This window comes from Hipposideros armiger, unplaced genomic scaffold (genome assembly GCF_001890085.2).
Source record: "Hipposideros armiger isolate ML-2016 unplaced genomic scaffold, ASM189008v1 scaffold_505, whole genome shotgun sequence".
NCBI lineage: Eukaryota > Metazoa > Chordata > Mammalia > Chiroptera > Hipposideridae > Hipposideros > Hipposideros armiger.
Genome location: NW_017731855.1, coordinates 353,620 through 367,809, shown reverse-complemented (window position 1 = coordinate 367,809; position 14,190 = coordinate 353,620). Strand labels below are relative to the sequence as shown.

General features: G+C 40.0%; 1 protein-coding gene across 4 annotated transcripts in view; it reads right to left on the bottom strand.

The window, feature by feature from the left end:
- The window catches only part of ARHGEF6 (Rac/Cdc42 guanine nucleotide exchange factor 6), a 118,515-nt gene extending 109,411 nt beyond the window's left edge, over positions 1-9,104 (bottom strand). For 3 of the 4 annotated variants that reach the window (XM_019667791.1, XM_019667790.1, XM_019667793.1), the window contains exons 1-2: positions 8,646-8,825; positions 7,369-7,452 (exon numbers count right to left, since the gene is read on the bottom strand). In XM_019667791.1, coding sequence (XP_019523336.1) covers positions 7,369-7,452; positions 8,646-8,810 — 249 coding nt within the window. In that variant the 5' untranslated portion in view covers positions 8,811-8,825. Of the gene's footprint in view, positions 1-7,368; positions 7,453-8,645 lie in introns of all 4 variants that reach the window. The other variant, XM_019667792.1, reaches the window with a different exon arrangement.
- Positions 9,105-14,190: the final 5,086 nt, after the last annotated feature.

Genomic DNA, 14,190 nt, shown 5'->3' with positions numbered 1-14,190 from the left:
CGGGGGAGCGAGGAACGGCTGCGGGCGGGGAGTGGTTGCCCCGGGAACCTGCCCTCGCAGCTTTTCTAGACCCTGCTAAGCTGCCCGTGGTGGCCCCCTCCCCTCCTGCTCGGGAGGGAAAGCGGACTGGAGGGAACCGACAAGCGGCGGGGTAGCAGTGACCCGGACCTGGATCGCCCAAGTAGGAACTGGAAGTGACAGCGGCGCAGGGCAGAAAAGCAGCAGCAGCAGCAGCAGCAGCAGCAGCCCGGGTAGCAGTGGCAGCTGCAGAAGCCCCGGTGTAACAGCGGCGGCCACACTGCGCATGCTGCTGCCGCCTGCTTCAGCCCCTAGCCCAGGGCTGCCGGCGCCTGGCCTGCCAGCCGGCCACTGCCAGAACCTCAGGCAGGAATCCCGGCCTCACATATTAGCTCTTCCTGGTGGCCCGCTTCCTCCTCCACCCCCGGACGCCTCTCGGAACCTCAGGCTCTATGGTGAGCTGCTGAGACAGCAAAGCAAGGAAGTGTTCTCCAGCGGCCCTCCACATGCCTCCATTCCCCAGACTATCCTGGATGCCCTTCTTGGGCTCTCTGATAACAGGCCCCAAATCAAATAGTCTCTTTGAGGGAGAATAAAATGATTCATGACAGATGGGAAATATTTACAACCTTACTGAAGTCCAATTTTTACAGAAAGACCATGCAATCGGTAAAAGATTAAGATGGCCAGAATCATAGGTGTCATTTAATGGAACTCATGGAACTCACTAGGAGTGTCAGGTTTGTTCAACAGAAAAAAAGAAGCAAAAAAAAAAACTTACCCAAATCCTCTTTAGTCTTCTCACTAGCTCAAATTGAGCAGCTAAATATACAAAGCTTTGCCCAGTAGAAACTGATGGAAACGGGACAGTTAAAAACAGTGTCCAACAGTTAGACATTACCAATCCCTACTCTAGTCCCTTCACTTTAAGATGAGACAACAGAGGCTTAGAGAAGGGGACTCTGACCTCACACAGGTGGCAGGCTCAAGGCTTGAAGGAAAGTCTGCTAATACCCATTACATCTACTGGGTAGTTGCTGGGCCTTATGCCTCACTCCTCCAGGGAGTTTCTGCTCTCCTAGAGCTGGAGATCTCTTATGGAAGATTTCACCTTGACTCATGATCATTAGTACAGCTGCCTTCCTTCCAGAACTGCTTCCCTGTAGAGCATCCCCTGGGAAATGGCAAATCATACATCCCACAGCCCCACTTTGGGGCGGGGGGGGGGCACCCATGCCGTTCCAGCAACAAGGCAGATGGAGTGAGTCAGGGAGACAGGAGGCAGTGAGGGGGTGGGGCAAAGAAAAAGCTACACTGATACCAGCTGGGGAAAGGGAGAGAGAGAGAGAGAGAGAGAGAGAGACAGAGAGAGAGAGAGACAGAGAGAGAGAGAGAGAAGCAAGAAGCACTAACTGAGCCTCATATATATTCAATGAAATCCTTCATGTAAAAAAACATATTTTGACAAAGTAGGTTTGGCCCAGGAGCACATTAGGAGATGGTAGGGTGTCCTTAGCAGTGCGTTGGTAATAAGGGTAGCAGGGTACAAAGCAGGAGAATCTGCTGGGGATGAGGCAGGGGGATGCCAGGCTGAAAGGAAAACTAACCACAGGACTAGAGCTATGACAAGCCAATCATTCATGGGGCTGTAGCCAGGACAATGCAGTCAGGGAAGTATCACCTGGCCACTGTCAAAGGATCAGAAGAACTGCATATTTCTCTGATTCCAACAAAGTTCAAGGGCAGAACAAAACCAAACTACCATTGCTAGACTGGTGTTGAAAAGGGACTTCCTGGTCACATTAGTGACACTCTACCTAGACATGAGGATTTTTCCATATGTGCTGGAAGATTTTCTCTTGTGGCTTGAGTGTCCTCCCTGCCTTCTCCATTCTGTAAACAAATAGGGCAGATATATTTGGTTCACAGAAAAGGAAATACAAATGGAATATAAAGGGGTGAGAAGATGTCCAAACTCACTAGGAATTATGAAATACAAATTACAGCAATAAATGAAATACCATTTTTACCCAACAGTTTAGCCAACATTAAAGATAATATCAAGGACTTCCCGGGACATGAGAAAGAAGGCACTATTGGTGGGAGTAGAACTTTGTATAGCATTTTTGTAGGGGACTTTGAGAGTATCTATAGAATTTTGACACAATTTTATTTCTGTGAAGAAAGATACTTCAAGAATAATCACAGATGTGCACAAATGTCTATATGCATACCCAACATGGCCCACTGGGATTTACCCCAGGAAGGCAAGGTTGGTTTAACATGAAAATTAATCAATGTACTACAACACATTAATATAATAAAGGACAAAAACCAGTGCTCATCTTAGCAGAAGCAAAAGCCTTTGACAAAATCCAGCACACTTTCATGATAAAAATATTCAAAAAACTTGGAATAGAAGGGAACTTCTTCAACTTGATAAAAGACATCTATGAAAAACCCACAGCTAATATACTTAACGGTGAAAGACTGAAAGCTTCCCCTAAAATCAAGAGCAAGGCTAGGATGTCCGCTCTCACCATTTCTATTCAACATGGTATTGAAGGTTCTAGTCGGACAAGAAATTAAATTAGGAAGAAAATGAAAAAAAGGCATCCAGATTGGAAAGGAAAAAGTAGAAAAATATCTATGCACAGATGACATGATCTTACACAAGAGAACCACAAGGAATCTAAAAAACTATTAGAATTAATAAACAAGGTCAGCAAAGTTTAAGGATACAATCAATATACAAAAATCAATTGTATTTTTATACACTTGCAATGAAACATCCAAATATAAAATTAAGCAAACAATTCCATTTACAATGCCATCAAAAGGAATTGATTACAATGCCACCAAGGTATTTTATTATATCACATAAGATATTAAATATCACCAAGGAGGTACAAGGCATGTACACTGAAAGCTACAAAACATTGTTGAATGAAATTTTAAAAGATCTAAATAAATGAAAATATATCCTGTGTTTATTGATCAAAAGACTTAATATTGTTAATATGGCAATACTCCTCAAAGCAATATACAGATTGAACACAATCCCTACAAAAATTCCAGCTGGCTTTTTGGAACAAATAGACAGGCTGATTCTAAAATCCTTATGAGCACATAAAGGATCCAGAATAGCCAAAATGATTTTGAAAATGAAAAACAAAGTTGGAGGACTCATGCTTTCTGATTTGAAAACTTACTTCAAAGCTACATTAATTGATTCAGTGAGGGAAAGAATAGTCTTTTCGTCAAATGGTATTGAGACAACTGGATATTCACATGTAAAAGAATAAATTTGGACCCCTACTTCACACCACATACAAAACTTAACTCAAAATATATCAAAGACCTAAATGTAAGAGCTAAAACTATAACACTCTTAGAAGAAAACATAGGAATAAATCTTCATGACCTTGCATTAAGCAATGGTTTCTTAGATACTCAAGCAACAAAAGAAAAAAGATAGATGAATTTGACTTCATCAAAATTGTTTTTAAAAATTGTGTTTCAAACAATACTATCAAACTTAGGGAGGCACTTCAGGGAGTGCTTTGTTTCCCAGGTGTCTCAGCAGATTTACCTGACCAGTTGCTAGCTGTGTGATCCTCTAGAGGCCCTAGGACATAACCACATGAGAACACAAAGATGGAGGTCACTTGGAGAGGCTAACTGGCCACTCAGAGGGTCAGAAGGCAGTCACTTTTTTTTAAAGATTTTATTGGGGAATTGGGGAAGGGAACAGCGCTGGGGAATTGGGGAAGGGGAACAGACAAGTTGCTCTCCTTTGGTTCTTCAGTCTAGTTGTGGAGGATGTCGCTTCACTGGCCCATGTTGGTATTATCATTGCGCTTTCCCAAGTGAGGCAGATTGGTCGCCGGCCACTGGACGGCCACTCACGCTAGCTGCCGGCCACTCACGGTAGCTTCTGGCAGCCCACTACAACCCCACTGCAATCTACGCCATCGCCGGCGACTCACGGCAACCCAGCTCCAGGTGGAGCTGTTGTTCAACATCTTAGCTGTAGAGGGCGCAGTGTCACTGGCCCTCATGTGGGATCCGAACCAGCGGCCCAGCTGCTCAGCGCTCACACTCCCAAACCAACTCTTAACCAACGAGTCACTTGGCTGGCCTGGCAGTCACTTTTTAATGTGGTCACCATACCCCACAGTGAATACTCAAATTGTCAGTGTGCTGCCGCATCTCTGGCTTAACTTTTCTGCCTTTCCAAACTGACCATTTCAATCTGTCATTCTTTCTTTAGATAAATAATAGTGTGCTCTGAGTAGTAGTCAAGCTCCATTCTTCTTGGTTTTTTTTGTGCATTAACAGTTTTATAGCATCAACAAAAATTTATTAATCATGTTCTATACTAGGCACTGTGCAAAGTACTTTAAGACTGAGAGATACTCTATCTAAAGTGACAAGATAAGGAAACAACATAAATGCCTATCAATGGATGAATGAGTAAAAAAGATCTGACATATATATGTGTGTGTATACACACACACACACACACACACACACACACACACACACAGAGGGTGCCAAAAAATGTATAAGCATTTTAAGAAACGAAAAAACTGTATTAAAACTGTAATACTCAATATATACCAATAACAAAAGATGAATACAAGTCATGTGTATACATTTTTTGCACCCCTGAGATATGTGTGTGTGTATATTCATATATATATACATCTATATATACATCTATATATATATATATAAGAAAATTATTCAGCCATGAAAAAGGAGTGTGTCTTGTCATTTGTAACAACATGAATGGGCTTTGAGCACATTATTCTAAGTGAAATAAGTCAGAGAAAGACAAGTAGTGTATGATATCACTTATATGTGGAATCTGAAAAAAGTTGAATTTGAAGAAAACAGAGAGTAAAATGGTGGTTACCAGGGAATAAGGGTGGGGGGATAAAAATTGATGTGGTGTAAAGGAACAAACTTGTAATGAGTAGTGAGTAAGCCATATGATTTAATGCACAGTATAATGAATAGAGACAACAATATTATACCATAAGTATGTAATGTGATCAATATCGCCACCACTGCAATCATATTACAATATATAAATATATCAAAGTAACACACTGTGCACTTTAAGTTTACACAATGTTATATGTCCAATATATTCAATGAAAAATAAACTATTTTTTTTAATTTGCAAATATTTTTGTTTAGATCTGTCTCTTAGCTATGTGGGAGCTTGAGGCTGGATGGTCAGTATTTTTGGCTGCTGGGTTCACCCCAACTCAGTTTTCAGTCTCATTCCTTATGTACTGATTGTATTAGACTTCCCTCAGAGTTCCAGGAGTGCCTAACTATGGGTCCTATATAACCCTTACAGGCCTAATTTTATATACAATAATGTCCAGTAAAAACAGTAACACTAAGCAGCTGTAATGTTTGTCTTATGTGCAGTGATATCTTAAATGCCTTAGATGTATTTTCTCATTTGATCCTTAAAACAATTCTATGCAAAATATATTATTAATGTCTCCATTATACACATGAGGAAACTGGAGCATAGAGAGGCCAAGTAACTTTTCTAGAGTCACACAGTCAGTAACTGACCAAGCCAAGACTCTGACCCAAGTCTGTCACACTAAAGAGAGTATATGCTTAACCATGTTGCCAATATTGCCTTATTACAATATTCAAACAATGTTCAGGCCAGCCTGAATTATCAAAAAGAGATTAAAAAAATATGTCCAGTGCCTTTCATTTAAGAAATAAAAAGTATGATATACTTTTTAGAAAGATTTCTATCCAAAGTGGATAAAACTATTTTAAGCATTGGTGCTGAAAGGAGTAAGCATTAGCTATCAGAAACATCCACTTTTGTGAAACGACTCATTCTCCAACAATGCCAGACCTAAGAAGTGTTTCTATACCACCTAGTATTCTTACAACTGCAAAAACGCGCAGCATACCTTCTGGCAGCTTCAGGGTACAAAAATCATTGGCAACCTCACCATGTTTTTATTTGACAAATAAAAATGAAAATACCATGATCTACTCCATAGTAGCCATTATTTTATAAGGGATATAGAGTCATCTCAGGCTAAACTACTTCAAAAGCTATACACACACACACGCCCATATGCACACATGTCCATGCACACACATGTGCCCAGATGCATGTGTGCATGCATGCGTATACACACACAGTGCTAAAATTGGGCAACAGGGAAACCAGGAATAAAATATTCTGGGAGAATCACAGTCTGATGCTATGGCTAACTTTAGGAAAAATTCTGAAGCAAGCAAAGTTTATGTGGGGCAAAGCTACTTGTACTAGTATTAATAATAATAGCTAACACTGGGAGAATACTAACTATATACCAGGCACTCTTCCATGGACATGAATTCATTGAAATTTCACACCCATATATGAGATAGGTACTGCTATTATTTCTACTTTACAGGTGGGGAGACCAAGGCATAGAGGCATTGTTAAGTAACACGCCCCAGGTTACAAAGCTACTAGTGAAAGAACTGAGATTTGAACCCAAGCAGTCTAGTGTGAGACTCCATGTTCAAACCACTACTAATAATTCTCCACAAGTAATACCTCTAACGCATGTCCACACTTCTTATGTCTCTGGTCCTGTGCTGAGCACTCTACATACATTATCTCATTGATCTTTCAGAGTTGGAGCTCTTAGCTCTACATTATCATGCAGGATCTCATTTGATCCTTAAAACAACCCCATGAGATACCTATTATTGTGTCCATTTTACAGATAAAAACACTGTGGTACAGTGAAGGTAAGCTACTTGGCAGACAGGCAAAAGTACCTCCTGCCTTTTAGTAATACTCCCTATATGTATCGTAAGAATCCATATCATATAAAATAATGCAATGTAATTTAATGTAGAATTTCTACCTCAGGGGCAGATCCTCTCAGCTTTTCAAGGCCTCTGTTCTAAAGTGTTAATGGGAAAAAGTGACAATGCACTTTCTTCTCTTCCCAACTCAGGAGGAATGTAGTGACCCTCTGTAGCAGCAGAGGTTCCCCTTAGTAGGGAAGCACACCACACAAGCTCTGTCACTGAAAGCCTGCTTTCTGGACTTGGATGCTGTATCTGAAAGGTATCATATTTTGAGTTTTGTTTTGTTTCATTTTGTTCTGAAATTGGTATCTAGAAAATCCTAACTAGCAAGCCACCACTGTGGACCACCAATCTCAAACATGGTTTCCCTAAAATTCTTCCTCTGTTTAACAGTGAAAATAAACCAAGGACTTACACTACAGCACTGCCTTCACTAGCACAGTGAGAAAACAATGACAAGAAGGAAGGCAACCTGGGTGGGCTTACCTCCACTTGAAGGGTTGCACATCCTTTCAGGAAGTCATTGATGTTGTTGATGCAGTCAGCTTCTGTTTGGGGCTCCAGGCAGTACTAGAGAAAAATAGTCAAATGTCACTTGGAGACTGTCATTCCTTGCCAAGTGTACTGTATTTACCATTCACTAATAACTACATAGGTAGGCTTCTTAACGCAGCGAGCAGCATTGCTGTCAATCCAGGAAGAGAAATAACCACCAAAGGAAGTGATGCAAAAATCTAAACCGTTGGTTTTTGTTTCAAATGTCATCAAATCTTTAGTCTCAAGCCATCTCTATGAACTTTTTCTCATGCTTTTTTGCCTGAGTGTGGTGATAGCAAATTAAAGAAACCCAGACAGCTTTTTGAGCTTGGCTTTGCTTTTAACGTACTACCTTGCTCCATTCTCTTCATGATAATTTATTCAAAGTATATTTTTCCCTTTGTTGTTCTCTACATTTAATCACAATTCTCTACCTTTTACCACCATTTTCTCACTGCTTTTCAAGTTTAACAAATTATAAGTAATCAATTTGTTCAGTAAAAATAAACTGGTTCAAGAAGGCAAAAGAACTATACTCACAGCCACATTCCCTGATGACCTTAAGAAAATAATTGTAGAACTCTACCTTTAAACTGACTTAAAGTGCTTAGTTTAGAAATTATCCATCCTTGTAATCATGGGTTTCCAACATTAAAAATTTTGGATTTTTAAAAGAGAATAAAGGTAGTTTCACTTTGAACACATGTTGCATTCGAAACACATATTCAGTTTCTATTTTTTTTAACAAACCTTATGTAACATTTGGAATTATTTATCCTCTCATTCAATTGATATTTTATTCCTTTGAGAAGAAAATCTACATTAATTTTAGTCAAACTGTCAATAAACACCATCAACATCTGTCATAAATTATCCCATTATTTCACAGACTCAAATGTACCCCAGGTTCAAAACATGTCCTTGGTACACAGGGAGGTGTAACATGCATCTCTATGACACGGCAAGCTTACGATATGGGTGTTCTTGTCCCCTGGTACCAGTGGTGTAACAGGTTATTATACTAACATTTGGTGGCTAATTACTAAATGATAACATTTCATTTTCTGACTTTTTCACACTACAAAAGCAGCAAGAAAGAATGTCTAACTCTTGGGAAGAGATTAAAGTAGGGGAGTCCCAAGACCTGGGCAATCAAAAATCTCCGGTTACATTATTGCTGCTCTCTGGTGGTAAGCCCTCCCAAAGATACTGCAAATGCTTCTTACCTTTTCTACAGAGCCAGGCCTCAGTCTGTTGATCAGCTTGCACAGCACTACCCCATTTTTCAACGAGGACTTCAAAAACTCCTCCGGATCACAGATGGTCTTTTTTGGGGAATCTAAAACTCCCAAGGATATAAGCCATGTCACGATTCGCTCTTCTGGATTCATTACTGAGGACTGTGTGCTCCGAACAGCTCTCTGGGGCAGCTGCAGGGACTAAGCCACATCCGCGATTGCATCTGCTGTTGTCTTCCTTTTTATGAGTTCTCTTCTGGTGCTTGCAGAGCAACGCTTTAAAACAACTTTTCTTAGACAACTGTGGAACTCACTCAAATTAAGGGATTTCAAAACCACAAAGATCACACTCAAAGATGTGGAAAGAGAATGAATGTAAAATTCCTGGAAAATACTGCTTTTCTTTTTTAAAACGTGCAAAACAAATTCATTAGGTTTTTTTTTAAAAAAAGAAGAAACACACACACCAAAAAAAAAAGCACAGTGCAAGAAGCTCTTAGGGAAGGAAGTGAGGAGGATGCTGGGGAGGGAGGAGAAAGAAGGAAGCAAATGCTCTGGAAAACAGAGGTGAGCCAGCACTTCAGGGAACCTTGGAAATGAGACACTCTTGGGCCAGTCTAGGTAAACGCTGTCAATAAATAGTCTAGCCCCACTGAAAATCTGGCTTCTGACAGGAGGAAGATGACAATTGGCTCTTAGGTCAGACAGATCTGAGCCTTGCGGGGAGCTGTGCTGGCACAACAGGGCTCAAAGAAGGTAGGCTGAGAAAATTCTTCCACGAAATGGCCAGATGTCCTCATACTCTCACAGAGATGGTGTGTCATGACCATTCCTTGCAAAACATGTTGTGTTGCATGGTGACACCATGCCAAGCAAATGAAGATTATGCCTGCTGTCAGCCATCACTGTATATAAGCAGAAGCTAAAAGAATGGCATTTTACTTTGCAGCCAAAAAGCTATGTTTAGGGAAATAGGCTAAGGATAACATCTGACATCCTGTTTACTTGCATTCTTTAGCAATTCTTTTTCTGGACCTGGTTCCACTACACAATCCAGCTGCAGTAGCCTTAGCAAAGGCTCAGACACAGCCACATAAGTGGGTAAAAAACATTTGAAAACAGAACCTTTGAGGACAAAAGGGCATTTGTCCTCTATCTATACTATAGTCTGGGAGGTTGATGTTTCCCAACAATAACTATTTTACATTAAAAATAGTGCTCTGAAAAAAAACTGGCTATAACAAGAGATCTGCACTATTTTCAAACATTTTTAGAGCCAGCTGAAATAGTTATACCCTTAGGAAATTTCTGATAAGACCACCTTTAACAGTATAGCCTTATATTGGCAAATGCATGGTACTCACCATCACTACCCCTCCTCATGCATGGGATCCTCCTAAGCTTCACAATCCTTTTCAACACAGCTTTAGGCATCTGCTACCAAATCATCAGCTTAGATAATCCTGCTGAATGTTTTCAAAGCTTCCCCTTCCTGCCCTGTCATAATACTTATCATACTTTACTAATATTACTTGTTGCTCTGTCTCCTCCACCAGAAAGTAACCTCTCTAGAGTAGGAGTCTTATCAGTCTTGCTTAACATTGTTTCCAGCAGAGTGCCTGGTACACAGTAGATGTCCAAAAATGCTGAATGAATGAATGAACGAATGAATGAACTCATATGGTCTTTTGGGTGTAGACATTACCTGATTACAACAAAATTTTTTTATTTGTTTTAATGGCTTAAAACAAACATTTTTTCCTTGCTAAAGATTTTTATACTTTTATTGAGATATAATTGACATAATAAACTACACATATTTAATATTTATGATATAATGAATTTTGACGTATACACCTGCAATACAATCACACTTCATACACACAATCCAGATAAACCTTTTCATCACCTCCCCCCTAAGTGTCCATATGACCTTTTAACCCCTTCCCTCCCTTCTCCCCAAATCCCAAACAACCACCAATCTGTTTTCAGTTACTGTAGATTAGTTTGCATTTTCTAGGATCTTATATGAATGGAAGCACACAGTTTGGTACATTTTTTTGTCTGGCTTCTTTCAATCAACATCATTTTGAGATTAATTCATGTTGTTGCATCTATCAATAGTTCTATAACAAAGATTTGACCTCCAAATATTTGGCTTGATGTATTCATACTTAGAAGCAAAATAGGTATAATCAATCAAAAGTTTTAATTGACTTTTGACTCATGACCAGCTCTATGTAATGGAAATAAAAACAAAATCCATTTACTGATCAATGAAATTCCCAAATCTGGCCTGTTTAAATGCATTTTTATGTCATTTGCACAGTTTTCACAATCGCTCATCAAAATTGTACTCTACAGACAAATAAATCTGGCAGTATTATTGAGATATCACTTACATTTTCTGATGAAGACCAAAGCCTCAGTAATTTCAGGAATCCATACTAAATTCACCTGGATGAAGATCTGCCTCATTTTGGACACTGGTTACAGCAAATTAAGTAATAAGGTAAAATCAGAAAGGAAAGGCCACCTCCTCAATGCAGAAGAAGCAATTCTATTCGTAGAAAGATAGGAAGTCAGGGTTGGTATGGTCAAATGTCAAGAAAGCAAGGAATCCTGGGACTGTAGCAAGCATACGGGCGAAATAACTATTCATGAAACTCTGGCTAGGTAAGGAAGCCAGTGATGATAGAAAGGAGCTGATGAACTGGGAAAATAAAGGTGGGGAATATAACGACTCGCGGTCACAGCAGCACAAAGAGCAGTCTTCACACAAAAGCATGAGTAAAAAGAGCAAAGGTCTCTCACTCTACTTCAGATCCTTAGTACCATACATCCTGGGCCACTGAACCTGTGTCTTCACTGGCTTTCCTACCTTCATTTTCTCATCCCAATGAACTCTGGCAGAGCACAGCTTGGTCGATTTTCCAAAAACACCTCTTTCATAGTGTAATACCTCTGTTCAATAACACTCAAAGGCCTAAAGCAATGATTTATAAACAACGATGTACAAAAACAATCACCTCTTGCGAGAGAGGGAGGAGAAAAGAATGAGAGTGGAACTTGAGCCAAAATAGGTTACATTTTATTAAAAAATAAAAAAGATCTGCAGGAAGTAAGGTAAATGTTAATGTTTCTTAAAACTGGTTGCTGGGTACACTGGAACTTGTTTACTTTTATGTGTTTGAAATATTCATAATTGACTTCAAAATTTTTAAATCTACTGAGGCACTTGTTAAAACAATTTGGGGGCCCTATTACCCAATACCTTAGTTCAGGAGATCCACAGTGGGACAAAGGAATCTGTATTATTAAAGTACCCAACCTGATTCTGATGCAGGTGGACCAAGGTCATACTTTGAAAAATAAATTGATTTATAACCTTTCACTCCACTCCAATTTCTGCCAACACATGGGTCATCTCAATATCCACAAGAACAACAATCTAACATTAGATCCACTTAGTTCCTTAACTGCCTGTACCTGTAATTGATGTATTACATCTCAGACTCTTTTTTTTTTAATTAAAGTTTATTGGGGTGCTAATGGCTAGTAAAGTTACATAGGTTTCAGGTGCATAATTCTGTAATACATCATCTATATATCACATTGTGTACTCACCACCCAGAGTCAGTGGGTGACAAGGTAGCCGAGTGGTTAAGGCAATGGACTGCTCAGACTCTCTTTATGCCTCTTTTGTGAAAATGGACCAGGGGCCTTTAAATATATTTTTGTACTTTGCCAGCTGGCATGATATGAAGTTTTATCAAGTTTTATCTGTAGACGGTGGTGGAGAGACATTGAAGGAAGAAGGACTTTTACTTCCTGTTTCCTGTGTGCTCACTCCATAGGCTTCTGCCAAGCTCCCAGCTTTCCTGATGCTCACCTTCTGCAGCACTGGCTTACTCAATGCACACTGATTAGCAGCTTCCCCGGGCACCACCCTTGGGTGGTTCTGTAGTGAAGTGTCTCTGGTGAGACACCTCCCCTGTAACAGGAACTAGCACCCTAGAGTGGCACATTTTCAGCAAGTCCCAGAGGGTGGATGTCCAGCAAGTTTCACTGACTCAGCACCACAGCAACTTCTCTAACAAGGCCTGCATCTCGGCAGTGGGTGGAGAGGCAGAGTATCACAGCTCTAGGGGAGTGAAACGTAAATGTTATTTTTATATAGCCTACTATTAGGTATTATATCTGTTATTCTTATATCCTTTTAGAGTTCCCTTTACTTCTTACTAGCCAATCCCTCATTACTCCAATCCCATTAACGTTAATAATTTTTTTTCACATTCACCCATACTTTAAGGTGCACATCTAAATAAGAACATTTGTTTTTTGCCAAACCACAATACCATGTGTGAGTGAAAGGGGGCTATGTAACAAACCTGACAAGTTCAGGGGGTCCACACAGCAGATCTGACAAACTCAGAGACCAAAAGTCACCACACAGGATGGTCTGATCATGAATTCCTAGCTGGTCAGGTCATGGTGGGTAGTCATGTCCCAGGCCTATAGCTTCCTTAGCAAAGATCAGTCATTACCCTCAGTGAGCTCTGTTCATTGTTTTCATGCATCTAGGTTAACATACCTTTGAAATATCAATTTTATTTTCCTACCCTTTGAAGGCGCAACCGCCAGCACCAGAGCACAAGACAACCAGAGCACAAGACCACAGAATTCCTCATTATTATCTTGTTCCTTACATACCATCTCTATGTGCTGTAAATGTTAATTATTAGCTATCATGTACCCACCAATGTAAAAGAAGTATGTGTCTCTCCATTTTGCCTTTTATACAATTCTAGAGATTTCCCTGCTTTGCTTTCTCCTGCCCCCTTAAACTACCACCAAAATATTTTATGTTATTCTCCTTTGATTCTAATGTATAAAATAAGCTGCAAAACTGCCGTTCTCCAGAGCATTTTCTCAATTCGTCGAGATTTTGCTTGCTGGCATTTGTCGTCAGTTTGGCTCAAATAAACTCATAAAAATTCTCTACAGTTTTGGATGTTTCTTATGTTGACACGTAACTCCTAACAACATTAATAATTCCTGAGTATCATTTAACACTTGGAGTTCAAATTTCTCCAGTTGTCTCACAAATGTCTTTTTACTGCTGGTTTGTTCAGTCAGGCAAACAGAAATGATCCTTCTGAAAAAAGTGGAAGCTTTTCTTTCCAGAAACCCCAGCAAATCTCCTTGGGCCTCATTGGCCTGAATGAATACTGAGCTCTCTCCTGAACCAGTTGTTACGACTAGGGATGGGCTATGTTAATTTGCTTAAGCCAATCACATCCTTTGCCTGGAGCTGGAGTTCATCCCACCCACCCCACCAAGTGAGGAAGAATCATAGCTAACATAAAGCACTTAGGTTAATTAGAATTAGCTGTCTCCAAAAGAACCGTCTGGGGTAGGTACTATTGTTCTCTCTATTTTACTGATGAGGCACACAGAAGCTAAGCAGCTTGCCCAAGTTCACTGAGCTGATACGTGATAGAGTGAACCCAGGTAGCCTGACTAGAAACTG